Here is an 18,686-nt window from a genome sequence, read left to right on the forward strand (position 1 = left end):
TATTGTGGTACTTTGGCTGTGAACAGAAAAATCACCAAACAGTTTACTGGTGCAGAATGGAGCCGCTGTCACCTTTTGAATGATAGCAGCCCTCAAACATGTTGCGCTTTAAAAAAAAAACCCAGTTTCAACTCAGTTTTGTTGTCTTTACGTGTGAGTCTTGTACGGCTTTGGTCTTGATTGCATGAGAAACCAGCTATCTGCCCTTGTCCTCGCCATGACAACTGAAATCAGATGGCATGTCCAAAATGACTTTTCCTACTGCTGCTTGTCTAGTGTCATGACAGGTTGTCCTACAGCAAGATCTTTAGCTCTGAAACTTTCCCGGCTGCTGTGACAAAGCAATTACAACCTTTTCATTAGGATGTGGTACCATGATGAGTTTTTGTCCTTAAGTGTTTACTTGAAGAATATCGGCAAAGTAGCAGAAGATGGTTCGTTTGAAGGAATGCCCTAGTTATTTACTTTTTTGAAAGGGGTAAATGTCTCTTAATTTTGGACTGAACTGCACTAATGTGCCATGAGAATAACCAGGCTAAATCAATGGCAAGATGTCAGGATCCTGGTAGCAAGGCTAGGGTCTGCATTAACAGTGGAGGGTGAGAGAGAACATGGGCAGAAACCACCTGGAAAAGGATTTATACAGTTACAAAAAATTATCCTTGGGTTGTCACTCTGGTGCTTTTGCCAAGCCACAGTTGTCTTTTACAAGGCAAATGCCTTTGGTTGTAAGTCAGCTGGAACACTTGCTACACTCTCTTACTTACAACACATTTTAGCATTCAAGCTAATGCCTGCATGGGTGGGAGGGGTTAAGGATTAGGTCTACTATGTAATCGTTTTATTGAAAACCTTTTATAAAAAGCTAATTGATCTAAAAGCAATTATTTTAAGGAGATCACTGCTAGCAGATAGCTGACTTCTGTCTTTCATTGTAGCTGCACTCTGAGTGTTACCTTGGAACAGGCAATCATTTTGGCTCGGAGCCATGGGCTACCTCCTCGCTATATCATGCAAGCTACAGATGTCATGCGCAAACAGGTAAAGTGCTTACTGTGGGTAAGAACTGATGTTTCCAAACAAGATATGTTATCATCAAACAAAAATGGCTTGAATTGAATGACAAGAATTTTTTAACCTCCATCTTAGTGTTGTGAGTTTTCATAATTTGGGTATTTTGTTGGATTTATTCTCTTTATTTGTTGTTGACTGAAAGGTGTGTTTTTAAATAATGGAATACGCTGTTTTTAACCAACTTGCTTTCTCCATATGTGTAAATGGATCATAATTTTCACAGGGTTATGATTTTATTTAATGATATTTGTACAGGAACTGCTGTGGCATCACCTTACATGAGAATAGTCAGTTGAGTAAGACAGTCTTAATTTTAATACAGATACATAAAAGTAATTTAAGATTATTGACTATTGTTAATAAAAAATGACTCATGTACTGAATGAAGGGGAAGTGTAGGAGGGAAGGAGAGAAATACATACTGTGGTTCTCAACTTTCCAGGCAAGATTCTGAGAACAATGTGCTTATTTCAAAATAGTGCTTTTTCACTCTTTGGTCATAATAAAGTATTAGGATTTAGAGGCTGTTGTGGATAGATAACCACCTCAATATGAACTCTTAGTGCTAAGGTATAACAAAAAATGCTGGATTAAAAGGCAATATCAACTGAAGGCAGGGGATACACTCTACTGTATCTGCACCAAGTTTCCTAGAATATTTTGTTATCAGATAAGTACTTTCAAAAGGATGTTTGGAATCTTGGAAGGAGTTCAGAGAAGGAGTATGAATGATCCAGAGGTGGTTAGACAAGGCTTATGAAGTGAAGATTAAAGAGCTCAACCTATGCAGTTGATCAAAGAGCAGTTGAGTGGGGATTTAATCACTCTTGTGTGAATATGGAACATATATCTCAGCCTGTGGTAGCTTTCAACCTTATGACAAAAGCATAAACAAGATACAGGATGCACTCGGTTTTGAAGTGGAAAAAAAGGTAATTAAATATCAGAAAAATTAATCACAGATAAGGCAAGATTTATAAATTCTGGTGTTTAGTTTGAATCTAATTTTATTATTTTCATAAATTTTGCTCCATATTCTGTGCAGCAGTCACAGTTGAGTTATGAAAATGATTAACCAGCTGTACTTTAATTCTAAACTGTTGTAAACAAAAATACACGTGTACTAGATCAAACTCTTAGTCTGTTAAAGCAATTGTGTAGGTACCCTCAAGCTATAGATTCTATGTAAGTGCTGCTGCCTAACATGGGTACATCAAAGTGATTATGCACATTCCTTTCCATATTGAACTTCCACTTTATTTGGTGCATAAAATAAGTTTCTGTGGTTAATAAATACCCTCATGGTTCTTGATTCAGAATGTGTAGGTCTGCTCAGGAATTAGTGCTTTAACTTGACTTGAAAGCTACTGCTGTATAAGGATAAACTTGCATGTATAGGTTGATACGTCTGCTCCTGAAGTTCTAGACAAAAGTCAGATCTGGGTATTTTGCAATAAAAAGCTGTGGACATACAGTTTTACATATGTCTGCCTGCAGGATGTATTCTGTCAAGGGGTACATTTTCAATACACAGTTAAAAAAATGCTGATTCATTTGTGGTTCTGCAGTTTATTAAATGAAAATGAAAGACAAAATAAAAGTAACTTGCATGGTTTTGAGTGGCTGCACTTGCTCAAATAGAGATATAGAAAGAAGCCGCCAGTGAGTCTACATTCTTTGAAGTAAAACAGCAGGTGATCAATAGCTGTTAAAGATACCAATATCTCAATACCACCCACAGACACTGCAAGAAAGTCTGCTAGTATATCAAGCCAGACTTTTCACACATTCTTCCTCTTGCAGGAAATCACTGCTGCAATTAATAGAGTAATAATCTTTTGTTGTAATTTTAAATCAGTCTTGGAGTTCTGGAGTAGAACTGTAACCCTCCATTAAATTCTAAATGTTTTTGAGTAATTTCAACAACACACTATGGTATTTTTTAGAAAACAGTTCCAGATTTAATGTTGACATTATCTGTAGGGTTTAACTGTCAGGAGCATAATGCAGGCCATAAAACTTGCAGGGGGCACAGAGGAAGTGTCTTGGGGTTTGTTGCAGAACGTAAGTTAAGGGCAAAAGGCTTTTTTCCTGGCTTAATATAAAAAAGAAAAACAACCAAGCAAAAAACTTTGTTAGCCTATTTTTGCCCTGAATCTTTTGTGGTATAGGCAAGTGCAAATGAAAGAACTTCTATTCCGTCTGTTATTCTGGAGAAGGCTGCAACATTGCCTCCTAGTAGCATCAGCTTTCCAGAAGGAGAAATTATCTCTGCTCAGAGCAGGTACCTCTTCCAGCTTGGGGTGCCAGTACCAAATAACTTAAGACACCTGATTGAATGGATGACCTCAGAAACTGTTTTGTTTTTTTTTTTCCTTGTAAATTGAATGAAGCTGTGATCATGTTTATGACGACTCATAATAGCCTCCGTGATAGCCTTGCATAGATTTTCAAAGTAATTGCCCTATGAGTTTTAATGAGGTATTTACAAGCACCTGCTCTATGAGAACTACAGAAAAGAGACCAACTTGTGAGGATTGGTATGAACTTGGGTATGTGGCATGGTTTTTGTTAACTGATTTCTGCTTTTTACCTGCTTATCTAGTCTGGCTGGATTTATAAAATAATTTTTTTGAGACAAAGCCCCAGCTATCTTCTAGTAATTTTATTTACTCATGTATGTTTATTCGTGTAAACATCTGTACCCACAAAATACTGTGTAAAGCATCATGACAGGATGTGTCTTCAGGATGCAGCAAAGCATGGAAAAGACAGAGACCTAGCTAGGAAAGGAGCTGCAGGAGGGTACAGGGCTCTGAGGATGAAAGGTAACTAAAAACCTGATACACAGAAAAGACTAGGAGAGAATTTGACTTGTCTTTTAAGTAAGTAATAATTTTTCCATGCTTTTTCATGAGTATGATAACAGCACTACATTTTAAATAATTCTCATGGGAATTCTACTGATTTAGATCTCTCTGCACATGGCATAAAGAAAATCTGTTTTCTTTATGTGACTTTCTTGCTAACTTTAAATTAGTGTGTAGCTTGAAAATAAACCTATCATTTTTTCTCATGGCAGTGTAAATACTAGCTCTTATGTAAGACTCTAGATTGATGGTGGTGTCTCCTCAGTGCTGCCAGCACCATTCGCCAGTGCTCTGGCTAAACTGGTATGCAGAGGTAAACATTCTGGAGCTGCATAGCATGACTGTCCCTTACACCTATGTGAGACAGTGTCAATATTTACATTGCTATAGCTTTAAGAATGATATTGGAGAAGCATAAATTAACAGTGTATTGGAATATAAATAGTATAATGGTGCTCAGTGGAGCCAAAGATGTCATGTAGCAAGTTGCTAGTAATTTTTGCGGGCTTTTCCTCAAAAGAAGTAAGAATCTGGTGGTTGTTAGTAAGGTCTAATTTGTTACCCTGCTAAACAATAAATTACATGGCTATATAAAGCTAGACTCCTTTTTAAATCGATGCATTTGATTTATTACATGAGCAGGATACTCAAATTAATATGTCTAGTGAATGAAGCAAGTGAAAATAGGGTGATTTTGTTTCAGAGGTAGTCACAGCACTGATGTTTAGGATCTACGTGTGATTAAGTTAGATAGGTTTCCCATGTATATGTATATTCTGGCTCACAGTTATGTTAATCATATGCTAGTCTTAGCAGTCGGTCATGTTGGGGTTTCTTTCTTTATTTTTTTTTCCCCCCTTCAATTCAAGTGTCCTGTTTTCCATCCAGCATACTGTAGTCTGAGAGACCAGATTTTACTCCCTTTTTTTTTGCAGTAGACTTGTAGTATTTTGGATGTTTCCAGACGCAGGACTTCAGTCATGTCTTTGGGCAACCTGTTCCAGTGCTTCACCATCCTCATTGTAAAAAATTTCTTCCTTATATCCAGTCTGAATCTACTTTCTTTTAGTTCAAAACCATTACCTCTTCTCCTATTGCTACAGCCCCTTAAGAGGAGCCTGTCTGTCCTAAATTTGATGATCATTTCCCTGATAAACCACCACTTGTGTAGACAGAAGAACATCAGTTAATGTGATCTTTCTTTTTTTCAGTTGTGATTTCTTACCTAATCATCCTACCTGTTCTTATCTGAACTCTTTTCAAGTTTTTATTAAAAATGAGAAGTAACTGTGAAGAAATACAAAAGGGTCTTTTTAGACATTTCATGACTAAAATGGCAGATGAAAATCAGTGTAGATAACTGTTAAGTGATGCACACTTAAAACAAGGGAAAACAAACCCGTAAGTTCACATTCAAAATAATTGACTGTGAGCTTTCCATTACATCTCATGTTCAAGACCTCAGGGATATGATAGAAGACATCAGCTCAATTCTCAGTAGCTATCAAGAAAGCAAATAAGAATTTATGATGGTTTAGTTAAGGACAGATGACAAAATAGAAATCATGCTGTCATGACCCTTCATTTTGAACTGATGTTCTGATCCTTTCCATCAGGATATAGCTTAATGGAAAAAGTTCAGAGAAGGTTAAAAAAAAAGTATCAAGAGTTGGGTATGGTTTATAGACAGGATAGGACAAACCAGCAAAATAATCCAGGATTGTTCAGCTTCATGAGTGAAGGAGAATATGATAGATGTCTAAAGAACATGTAGCATGGATAGGAACTGACCATAGTACTTATCGGGGCAAAACTAAAGGCATCTGGCAGACTCAAACTAAGTGAAAATAGTGGTTCTTGACAAAACAAGATAAGATTGTACCCAAGATATAAATCTCCCAGAAGGAGGTTAGTGATGTGAAGTTATGTGTGGGTTCAAGATGAGATGGGAAAGAAGAGAACCACTGAAATCAATTAAATACTCACTGCTGAACAGAGGAAGTATTGAGGGACTAATGACTGAATTCTGGAGTGATTCCTGGGGAAAGATGTATGTTTTTTGTTTGTAGTCACGTGTCTTTTGCAACTGGTGGAGGTAAGTTTACTGAACTAGATGTAAAGCTAGTAAAATCACTTATATTCTGCCTTTAGTTCTGTAGGTACTCTCGTTATTTCCTCTGTTCACCAATTCCTCCTTCATCCCTTCCCCCCCACCAAAAAAAAACCAAGTAAGGACACAGTATTTTTTGTCACATGTTGATTTACATAACGATGAGAATCTGCCTGTGTGTAACCAGCCAGCCTTTTTTATCTTTCATTTGAGCCCATAACAGAATCACAGAATCACAGAATCCTAAGGGTTGGAAGGGACCTCAAAAGTTCGTCTAGTCCAACCCTCCTGCAAGAGCAGGGTAACCTAGAGTACATCACACAGGAACTTGTCCAGGCGGGCCTTGAATATCTCCAACGTAGGAGACTCCACAACCCCCCTGGGCAACCTGTTCCAGTGATCTGTCACTCTCACAGTAAAGAAATTTTTCCTGATGTTCACATGGAACCTCCTATGCTCCAGTTTACACCAATTGCCCCTTGTCCTGTCACTGGACATCACTGAAAAAAACCTAGCTCCATCATCCTGACACTCACCCTTTACATATTTGTAAACATTGATGAGGTCACCCCTCAGTCTCCTCTTCTCCAAGCTAAAGAGTCCCAGCTCCCTCAGCCTCTCCTCATAAGAGAGATGTTCCATTCCCTTAATCATCTTTGTGGCTCTGCGCTGGACTCTTTCAAGCAATTCCCTGTCCTTCTTGAACTGAGGGGCCCAGAACTGGACACAATATTCCAGATGCAGCCTCACCAAGGCAGAGTAGAGGGGGAGGAGAACCTCTCTCGACCTACTACCCACACCCTTTCTAATGCACCCTAGGATGCCATTGGCTTTCTTGGCCACAAGGGCACATTGTTGGGTCATGGTCATCCTCCTGTCCACCAGGACCCCCAGGTCCCTTTCCCCTTCACTACTGTCCAGCAGGTCAGCCCCCAACCTGTACTGGTGCATGGGGTTGTTCTTCCCCAGATGCAAGACTCAACACTTGCCCTTGTTGAATTTCATCAAGTTCCTCTCCGCCCAACTCTCCAGCCTGTCCAGGTCTCGCTGAATGGCAGCACAGCCCTCTGGTGTGTCAGCCACTCCTCCCAGTTTAGTATCATCAGCAAACTTGCTGAGGGTACACTCAGTTCCCTCATCCAGGTCATTGATAAAAATATTAAACAGCACTGGTCCCAGCACCGACCCCTGAGGGACTCCACTAGTCACAGACCTCCAGCTAGATTCTGCCCCATTGACCACAACTCTTTGCCTTCTTCCTTCCAACCAGTTCTTGATCCACCTCACTATCTGATCATCTAGTCCACACTTCCTTAGCTTATCTATGAGGATCTACTGTGGGAGACAGTATCAAATGCCTTACTGAAATCAAGAAAAACCACATCTACCGCTCTACCATCATCCATCCACCTAGTTACTTGCTCATAGAAGGCTATGAGGTTGGTCAAACATGACTTCCCCTTGGTAAAGCCATGTTGGCTGCTCTGAAATAATGCTGAAATAATACCTTTTGAATTACCTGGGTACCACATTTCAGTCAAATTCAATGTCTAGTCTTACTCTACATAGTGAATCAATGATTCTACCTAATTATTACACCATGTGCAGCCACCATTGCAGCTCTGGAAGGTAAATTATCTTTGATGTTTCACACCGATCCAAGATCTCACTGGAAGAATTCTGAGGTTATGTATTTATGTTCCCTGTTATTTTGTCCTGAATTTAGGTAGTACAAAAGGTGAAATAAAGGGAGAGTCAACGTATGTATTACAGACAGAAGTAATTGCCATCCTCTTTAAAATGTTGGAAAACAGAAAAAGACTGTAAATCTAACAGATGTTTCTTTATGATGACTACATTAATAAAACTGCACTTTAAAAGCTAGACCTCATAATTTAAAATCAATTTTTTACTAAGTTCTTTCATAAATCTAAATTTGTTTGCAGAAGAGTGCTTTTTTAACTATCGTGGTATATGAATATTCTTCATGTTTCAGCTTCCTCCTTCCTAGATGAGTCAGTAAGACGAGAATACTTCCATTATTGTTTTTCAAAAGATCAGCTGTGGTACAGAGAGACCAGCTTTTCTAGCTGACCCTGCTTAAGCATGGGTATTTGGGCTGAACAATCCTGGGAGGTGCCTTCCAACATTTTTTTTTTTTTTTTTTTTGTGATTCTGTGATTATAAAGGAAGAGCAGGGCCTGCTTTTTTCTAAGCTAAATTTAGTGCCTTAACTTAGGCCATTTTCCTAGTTCTAACTAGAAAGTTATTTATAAGAAATAAGGTATATTTGTTTGTTCATAGGAAATAAGTGACATTTCAGAAAAAAACTTTGTTATTCATGCCTTCTACAAATAATGGTGACAAAAATCAAGCAAGATGTGTTTGTTTTAAGCCTTGAATGTTAGTTTTTTATGAAGTCTTCCATGTTGATATTTATTTAATGACAAGAGGAAAGATTTTGCCTTTTTTCTATGTATTTCTCTAAGTTGAGAATTAAAGTACTGCTTTAACTTGTTCCCCACCTTAGAAGAGGAGAGTTGTTTCAGGACACGGAGCATGTGTATTAATTATAGTCAGTAGTTACATTCATGTAGAAAGTTCAGAAAACTTTCTAACTTGTTTTGCAATAAATGAAGCAGAGTTGTTTTTCTTTCACAGGGTGCAAGAGTACAAAACACAGCCAAGAATTTAGGAGTGAGGGATCGAACACCACAGTCTGTGCCAAGGTAACTGACTATTTGTGTCCTAGACCATGATTTTGTCTAGTTTGTGCCAAATTCTGTTCTAGCTGCTAAAAACCTCTAACAGTAAATATTGACTGCATTGTGCACTAACTGGTAAGATTTAGTTTTAATGTACATAAAATCAGTTAAATTCTTAGCCACACAGTTTTACGTAAAGTAATTAGTTGCAGAAGTTCATGCTATGTAGCACTACAAAACACAGCCATTTTTGAAAACTGAAGCCTAGTTCATGTTAATTATGAAAACACTGGAGTAAGTCTTTCATCACTTGTGATGTTTAGTGGTTTGAGGGAAATATTCATAACTAAATCCATAACCCCATTTTAATGAAATACTGTACTGCATTATTTTGGCAAAATCATGTCCTAGTTGCTTTTAGAGATGACGTAGTCTTTCTTTGTCTCTTTCTGAAACATCCATTAGAAAGAAAAATGCGACTGCTCTGTATTTATCCATCTTTTTTAATGCTGTGATGGATTGCAGGTACCTGAAATGTTTCTTAATAAGCACACTTATAAATGAAAATAACCAAACAACAGTGTTCTTAATTTTATCTTAATATATGGATTTATTAATCCAACTCTAATTCAGACTTTTTATTTAACCAGTTTAAAACACAATGGTTTTTGTTAACTAACAGTGCTGTCCATAGACTCGTGGAAAGACTGTTTTCTGGATTCTGACCACTAATACTCAGGAGCTTTTTCTTACACAATTTGCTCTCCTTTTCTTTGATGTCCCAGCTTCTCCCAGTAGTGAATCAGGATACTGCTCATAATTCGCTTGTACCTAATCACTGCACGTGGTTCCACGCCTCTGCTTGATCTGACTCTAGAAAAGATGTGTACCTTAAGTGTCCAGGGAATGAGTAAATCTGAGTAGCAGCTACTCACAGTATCACAGTATGCTAGAGATTGGAAGGGACCTCGAAAGATCATCTAGTCCAATCCCCCTGCCGGAGCAGGAACACCTAGATAATGTTACACAGGAATGTGTCCAGGCGGGTTTTGAATGTCTCCAGGGAAGGAGACTCCACAACCTCCCTGGGCAGCCTGTTCCAGTGTTCCGTCACCCTCACTGAGAAGAAGTTTCTTCTCAAGTTTAAGTGGAACCTCTTGTGTTCCAGTTTGTACCCATTACCCCTTGTCCTATCATTGTTTGCCACTGAGTAGAGCCTGGCTCCGTCCTCGTGACACTCCCCCTTTATATATTTATAGACACTTATAAGGTCACCCCTCAGTCTCCTCTTCTCCAAACTATAGAGACCCAGCTCCCTCAGTCTTTCCTCATAAGGGAGATGCTCCACTCCCCTAATCATCTTCGTTGCCCTGCGCTGGACTCTCTCCAGCAGCTCCCTGTCCTTCTTGAACTGAGGGGCCCAGAACTGGACACAATATTCCAGATGGGGTCTCACCAGGGCAGAGTAGAGGGGAAGGAGGACCTCTCTCAACCTACTAACCACCCCCCTTCTAATACACCCCAGGATGCCATTGGCCTTCTTAGCCACAAGGGCACAGTGTTGGCTCATGGTCATCCTGTCGTCCACTAGGACCCCCAGTTCCCTCTCCCCTACACTGCTCTCTAACAGGTCGTTTCCCAACCTATACTGGAACCTGGGGTTGTTCCTGCCCAGATGCAGGACTCTACACTTTCCCTTGTTATATTTCATCAAGTTACTCCCTGCCCAACTCTCCAGCCTGTCCAGGTCTCGCTGGATGGCAGCACAGCCTTCTGGCGTGTCAGCCACTCCTCCCAGCTTAGTGTCATCAGCAAACTTGCTGATAGTACACTCAATTCCCTCATCTAAATCGTTGATGAATATATTAAATAATACCGGTCCCAGTACTGACCCTTGAGGCACTCCACTAGTTACAGGCCTCCAACTAGACTCAGCCCCATAGACTACAGCTCTCTGGCTTCTCTCCTTCAGCCAGTTCGCAGTCCACCTCACTACCTGATCATCCAGTCCACACTTCCTCAATTTAGCCGTGAGGATGCTGTGGGAGACTGTGTCAAATGCTTTGCTGAAGTCAAGCTAGACCACATCCACCGCTCTGCCATCATCCATCCACCGTGTTATTTCCTCATAAAAGGCTAAGAGATTGGTCAAACATGATTTCCCCCTGGTGAAGCCATGTTGACTGCCCCTCATAACCCTCTTATCCTTGATATGCCTTAAGATGGCACCAAGGATAAGGTGTTCCATCACTTTCCCAGGGATGGAGGTGAGGCTGACCGTGTTAATGAGGCTGTTGTGTTAATGAGTGGCAACATTTGTTGGAGCATGTACACATCTTGCATGCCCCATAAAAGACATTAGGTAAGATCCAACAGAAGTACTGATTCTAGAGTAAATCTATCAGCAACAGAGCCATTGCCTTCACCAGCAGATGAGGGCATCCCTTCTCACTGTAATGATTAGCTTAGAGGCAATCCAGGACCAAAACTGCCTGACAAATTGTCTTGCATTGTGAGACTCTAAGGCAGTAAAAAACTATTTTACTACAGTAAAAGCTGTGAGAAGCTTTTTTGTCTTTTGGATGGTATGGTTTTGAACTTAAATGGACTCCTTCTTTATGACATAATCCTGAAAACAGCCAAGTAATTTTTGCAAACCAGACTTCTCCCACCTCTAAATGACAGAGCATATATCTAGATTCAGCTTTTGTGATAAAGGAAAAATCTAAGTTCTTACAAAGAAAAACTAAGCTATGAGACATCTTTTGCTTTGCATCAGTTGAGAAAAGATCACCTCTTTCCAGCTAACACTCCCACAACATAGCAATGAAAAGCTGAAGAAAAAGTATGAGAGCTCCTAGAACATAGACAGATGCATCCAGCATGCTTGCCAGTCAGCAGCAACAACAATATCACAGGAATATCTCATTGATCTCAGTGTTTGGGGCATTTGGTGTACCATTAGTGACATGTCACATAAGTCGGAATAGCCAGCAGGGGTGTAATTTTGATGATACTGTGGGTTCTCAGTTCTTTACCTTGAAAAGAATTTTACCATTACATATGGTTCCAGTTAGCATCACTTGACAGCGTTTTCAGTTCTCTGCAGTTACCACTGCTTTCTGTCTTTTCTCAGCTGATCTGTTTGTACTATCTCAGATAGTTGTTCCATACATATTGACCCAGAACAGGCTGTTTCTACTCTGTCATTCCTCATCAACTATACCTCCTTAGGGATTTTATTGTTTTTTTTGCTTCGTAATTCCCCTATATCACTTATTCTGAAGACAAGTAATCTTAATGATTACCATCTCAATCCGAAGAATACACAGAACTTGGGGCTCAGCTTTTCTGCATGTGGTTCCAGAGAAATTAGGTTTTGCTAAAACATCACAAAGAAAAAACATCAAAAAGAACTAACCTTGCTGCAATTACTTTGAGAAGATTCTGACAGTAATTTTATCTATCTTTTGCCAGCTTTGAATATTATTGCTTTATCACACTAGCAGAATCAAATAACTCAAGCTGTGTTTATTTTACTGGGCATACTTGTGTGTATAAAATCAGGCCATCTTATTCTCTCATTGGTATATAAATGGGAAATACATGTATACTGCCTTATCTGTGGCTCCAAACAAACACATTGGTGCCTGCACAACGTGACCTTAAATGATCATGTTTCTGAGTCTGCCAGGTGACAATGTGGAAGAGCCCAGTGATCTTAAGAACACATCATAGTGGAGGTTTGAGAGCAGGTTTGCAGTTGCTGTGTGACTGACAGAACTGATGCTCCCCATTCTTACCATCTGTGCTTGACAATCACTTCCAGTGAGATTCAGAGAACAGTTATTGAGCACATGGCCATTGTTCGTTGTCAGTATCCTAGGTTAACTCCTAGGGGAACTGAAATCAGAGAACAGCAGCTATCCTGCCCTGCTCTTGCATAGCCACAGGATGCTTTTTCTGACAGGATATGACTAGAAGTTGAAGAGCATTTTCATACTCACAGAGGCAGCCACACATATTGTGCCTCACGTAATTTCAGTAGCTGCTAATAAGGCAGCAGCCCATTAATCTTGAATTGTTTGTGGAGCCCAGCCACATGTATGGACTTTTGTTTTCTGTGTTGATTTGTAGTATGATTTTGAAACTTATGATGAGTTAAAATGGAGTCACATAATGTGATGTTTAGCAGGCAGATTTTCAAAATATATGTGAAAAACTCGGATATCCTGAGCATCCTGGGGAGAGACTTTTCATCAGGGCCTATTGTGACAGGATGAGGGTGATGGTTTTAAAATAAAATAGGGGAGATTCAGGCTGGACGTGAGGAAAAAATTCTTTACAACGAGGGTGCTAAAATCCTGGCACAGGTTGCCCAGAGAGGTGGTGGATGCACCATTCCTGGACGCATTTAAGGCCAGGCTAGATGTGGTTCTGAGCAACCTGATCTAGTTGAAGATGACCCTGCTTATTGCAGGGGCGTTGGACCAGTTGATATTTGAGGTCCCTTCCAACCCAAACTATTCTATGATTCTGTGATCTTAAATATCGCTAGCCTTCAAGCCACTGGACAATTCACAACCCTGCCTGTAGCCAGATCTACCAAACCTGCTATTTCTATTGTTTTGGTATTTCAATATCTGAGATTCTTCATCATTAATGCACATGCTGTGTCATTGTCTTTTCACTTCTTCTGATGCTTTTTAATCCTTCCCATGCTATCCTTGGTCTCTTCTCTTTGCTGTTGCTTCAATGAGACACTTTCCCTGAGGAAAATATGTAATCTCCAAATGAGATCATGTCTATTGCTGCTTCTAATTGCTGTGCTTGCAGCAGAGATACTGTATGCTGGACATACTTACAGGGCAGAGAGCCTGAGGTCAGAATGGTTGCCGTTTATTTTCAGTATTCCTAACATTAGGGTAAAGTTTCAAACACTTGCTAATAACCAAGTCCATGCTGAAGGGCTTACTAGAAGTTCAAAACCAATTATAAATGAAGGGGTGGCTATTCCAATCTGTACTGAGATATTAATATGAACCAAATCTTACTGCTCTTGCCTTCATACATGTAGAAACGGGTTGAGGGGGGGAAGTTTAAAATCTTAGTGCTGGCCTGTCAGGTATCTGACATCTGTCTCAGGTCCTTCAGACAACATCAGTTTTATAGGGAGCTGTTTTAGAGTGAGGTCTGACTGTGTCAAACCAAACCAAAGTTGGAAGCAGTTGTGTTCACCAAGCAGCTTTTCAGATTTAGACATTCAGAGCAACGACTGATAATTGGATTAGTGGAGACTTTGATTTTTCCAGAACGGGGTCGTCAGTGCAGAAATATGAAAACTTGACTAAACTGGAATGTCTTTATTTATAAGATTGCTTATAGATGTGTGCTTTAATGATACCACTTTCATTGTGAACATTCATGCTCATTAATAAAAATTTACTGGCATTATATCAGTGTTATTAAACTGAATTCAGTCTCTTGTTCTGCAGTGCAGGAAGACTTAGGTTTAGTTTGTGTTCCTTAAATTTACCCATTTTAATAATGACCAAGTTCTCAGAATAACAATTGCTTTGTTTTTTGTCATTGTCAGATTATACAAGCTATGCCAGCCACCACCACCTGTTGGAGAAGAATGAGGAGAACTGCTCCAGAAAATTCCAGTAATGACCTTAAGGATGCTGGGACTATATGACAAAAATCTAACTGCACTATAGCAGTGTGTGCCTAGGGCTTTGATAAATAGAAAAACCCTTTACTCAGGATAAAGAAAGAAATACCCTAAATATTCTCTATTGGCAGTGAAAAATAAACAACCAACTTCTAAAAAGTATTTCTGGAATCTGTGCACTCCAGCCTTACGCTACTAGAACAGGAATCTTCCTTGGGAATTTTACACTGGAATCCAGTTCATTTGATGGGTCTTGTTCAGCCACACGATAGGTATAGCCAGCAGTTGGAATACAGATATCTTGTTCAGAGAGAATGACTTCACTTGTGCACTGTACAGAATGTCTTCTTGCAGAAGGAATAAAAGCCTAGATAAACTAGGCTTGATAATGAGCATGCACTTCATACAGGGCCCTTTGCACTGATAATCCCTTTTTTCCCATCACTATCATAATTTTTCAGAATGGTGATGTTACTGTTACAAGTATATAATGTAGGTGAGGTTTAAAGGTGGACAATTGTAGAACTGTGTTTAATGGCTACAGGCAGACTATTGCTAGGAGCATGTGCTTGTAATCGGTAAACTTAATCATGTCTTAAGGTGTCCTTTGTCATACTCCTTTGGAAAGAGTAGCTATATGGTATATGAGGTGAAGTTTTGCCCCTTGTTCAGTTGCCATTTTAATGAAGGAGAAGAAATGTAAGATCTTCATCCATGGTTAGACTGAATTTCAGACTCTGTCTAGTAGATGTTTTACATTATTGAGTCTCTGCATTTCAGAGTTTTCCAGAGTTGTGTATATTCTTGTATTATAGTGCTATACTAGCCAATCTGCAGAAGGCGAGGATGAGGCAGTATTGTTATGTTTAACTGGAAATGTCTGTGGTATAAGTTGAAGTACAGTTCGGGGGGGTGATGTATTGTTGCATTTCCTGTGTTTTGTCAGAATAGTTTTGTTGTTTTTTTTAATAGGATGTCAGTTCTTTTGGAGTGGTAATTGCTATAGATTTATTTTGAAATTGTAATGAATATTTAGAGGGACCAGGGAAAATGTATCTACATTTAGCTGTTCTTTTGGCGGAAGAATTTTCAGAGAAGGTGTCCCCAGATGAGGTTTCATATGTGAAAACATTGAAACAAAAACTGTATTCTGAAATAGTTCTACTTGTAGCAGCTATGCAGTCTGTTAGAGCAGGACATACACTGTGTGAGTAAATGTTATTTTGTGTACAACAGCAGCCTATAGTTATGCTATAGCAATCAAACCTCACAACATAATTGTTGAATATTATCTAGTTATTTATGAAATCTTCAACAAATATATTAGTCCGCAATTAAATAAGTGAGAATTCAAAATGAGATGTACTCTTGCAGAGAGTGTTTTTATATACGATATCTAGGGGACTTACTACTTTTCTCCAAAGGAGGAATTAGAGCTCCTACCTTTTTCACTATTCTTAATGTTTTTACACAGACTTTAACTTTGCTAAGAAAAGAAATATTTTTATATATCCACAGATATCTATGTCTGCACATACACATGAGTTTCATTATGTATATATTTATGTAGTCATATCAGCTACTAGTACAATCTTAAATATAAAATGTTTGCCTTAAACTGTGACAAAGATATGCAGTAATGAACACGTCACTAACAATTTCACCTTTGTCCTTTGAAGTTTACACTCTTTCAGAGTTACTGGAAGCTGTGGGACTGTAATCTTTTTAATTAAAACAAACAAAAATACAAAACAAAGTTTTACTCTTTAGAAATTACACACTTTGTCTAGGATGATCTAATGCACGCATGTAAAAAAGGGTCACAATTTCTGTAGTCGCTATTCTAGTCAGGATCTCAAACTTCTGGATGTGTTTCATTTGGAGAGAGAGTGTTGGCTCTTGTAATTCCCACTTCAGGCAAAAGCACAAAAAAAATGGTTCAGTTTCTGCTTGTTCAGACATGAGGAGTTTAGAGAAGCCATAATCACCTTATGCCAAGAATGGTGTCAGTGTGAGCCCAGCTGTGAGCTCACATCTTCCTGTGAGATTTGCCCACATGAGTTTTGTTTTTTTACTACAAGGCAAATCAGCTGTCAGGTGCATGTTGCTGCTAATCCTGTATAATACAAAATAACCTGTAGGGCAGAATCTGTTGCATGCACATGCATTATTGTCACAAGTCATCACTCTTTACTGCATTGAAAATTGAAAATATACCAAAACAGTCTCCCTGTATAATACAGTGCCTAATTCTTTTCGTTGTTAAAACATGGGCTAATACATAATACACATTCGTAAGCACCGAGGGACAAATACTTATGAGCCAGTCACTGAACAAATATTTTAGCTATTGTTTCATGCGTGTGCGTCAGAAATCCTGACCTTTTGGGTTTGTATCTCATTTTTTGTTCCTTTTTTTTTTTTTGAACCCCTATAGGCAGTTTTCAAAAACTTGATCAGCACTATGAGCTTCATTGGTGACCCATACTGCAAGATAAAGTGTCTACTTAGCCTGGTATCAAAGGGGCTGAGAAAGTGAAGCCCTGGTTTTCTGAAATTATAGGTAGCATGTGTAAGTACAGGATTTCCAGGGGAAAATGAGCATAAATGTCCCACTGACTATGGAAAGCAGGTGACTAATTTCTCAGGATTTCCTTTAAAAGCCAGTGTTCGCTTGAAACATTGTGCAGAATTTCAAACTGCTTTTCTCTTCCCTCTGTTTTCAGAGCACATTCTAACACATCTGGCTGCTAATAACATTTGATGAAACTTTAAGAAGCCCATTCATGAAGTATACATTTACTTCATTGTTCAAAACAATAATGTCCATTATTATTTGTTTGGTATATGTAGCAGATGTATTTGTTCCCTATGCAAGGTGCACTTGCAGAGCTAAAAGAAAGAAATCCATTCTCATCATAGTATTATGTTTATCCTCTCATAAATTTTTAGGCTTATTGGTAACAGAGAATGATGATTTACAAGAACTGTAACACCCGTAACTTGTTAAATCTTTGCTTCTGCAGCAACATATTGTGCAGCCTGTTTTTGCAAGGATGTGTTGTACTGGTTTAGGGAAAGCATTCTCTGTGTCATTTTTACTTTTTCATCCAAGACAAATCTTCTGGGAATAAATTCAGTTCTGGGAATAAATTCAAGGATCTGGAGGCATACACTACCAAATATTGACTACTGGTGGTAGTCTGTGGGGTTTGTACAGGATATGTAACAGGCTTAAGGTCCAAGGAACGGTGAAGTTCCCATAGGGTTCATGCTTGGAGAAAACTAGATTTTGATTTTAAAGTAAAGCTGATGGGGTTTCGCCTATCTTTGTAACCATCATCTATGAATAATGGGATGCTAAACAGTCTTTATGAGATGAGCATTGATTCAGTATAGTTCCCCAAATTAGGTGTTTCATAACACTTATTTTCCTTGTAGAATGTAAATGTAAATGAATACAAAAATGTATCAGTTCCAGTTTCTAAATGTCCAAGATGTTTGCGTTTAGAGATCCATTTTAAAGTAAATATTCCTGCTGTCAGCTGAACCAAACAGCCAATTTTATGTCCACTGAGAGAGCTACTGTCTTTAGTGGCCTTTTAGGTAGTTTTCACTGGGGTTTAGGAAACACATCAGGTTTTCAGTCTGGTTTTTATTTGTTTGTTTTAATGCAGTCAGTAGTGGTCAGTACTGCTCTTCTACTGGTTTAGAGCCAAAATGAAATATAACTTGATGAGGATTTATAGTAATCATACTTAGTTCATTTCTCATCTAATGGAAAAAAAATGAACCAGTTTTATTGACCTCTTTACCCACAGAAATTCACAAGCAAACAGCAGTGATTTTTTTTGTTTGTTTTATTAACTCATTGTCAGATGTAGTGTGTGTATGTGTATATATATACTTCGGACAACTACCTGAATGTGAGTATACACATCATGGTTAAGCATGATGCTCAAAAAAGCAAAGTATTTTTCATTTATTTTCATTTAAATTGTGAAATCAGTAACTGTAGTATATATACATATTGTTCCATACCCTTTACATTGCAGCTACTTCTGCCAGCATTTTATGCATATTTTGCACCATTTTTGTTTAACATTATGAAACGAACTAATGCATTGCCTTATGTACTATATCTCTGTACTTGCTGATAAATACAGGTAGTGCTTTTCTAAATGTACTCTAGTAGTACACTAGCATTGGTAAATTTAGATGCACAGTGCATACTTGTCTCAGGATAAATGGGT

The 18,686-nt window shown here is 38.7% G+C and overlaps 1 protein-coding gene across 3 annotated transcripts in view; it reads left to right on the top strand.

The window, feature by feature from the left end:
* The window catches only part of PREX2 (phosphatidylinositol-3,4,5-trisphosphate dependent Rac exchange factor 2), a 172,921-nt gene extending 156,969 nt beyond the window's left edge, over positions 1-15,952 (top strand). For all 3 annotated transcript variants that reach the window (XM_057426105.1, XM_057426103.1, XM_057426104.1), the window contains 3 exons: positions 939-1,041; positions 8,716-8,783; positions 14,356-15,952. In XM_057426105.1, coding sequence (XP_057282088.1) covers positions 939-1,041; positions 8,716-8,783; positions 14,356-14,401 — 217 coding nt within the window. In that variant the 3' untranslated portion in view covers positions 14,402-15,952. The remainder of the gene's footprint in view (positions 1-938; positions 1,042-8,715; positions 8,784-14,355) is intronic.
* Positions 15,953-18,686: the final 2,734 nt, after the last annotated feature.

This window comes from Pezoporus wallicus, unplaced genomic scaffold (genome assembly GCF_028554395.1).
Source record: "Pezoporus wallicus isolate ANWC-B61680 ecotype Strahan unplaced genomic scaffold, APGP_CSIRO_Pwel_v1 contig_4131, whole genome shotgun sequence".
NCBI lineage: Eukaryota > Metazoa > Chordata > Aves > Psittaciformes > Psittacidae > Pezoporus > Pezoporus wallicus.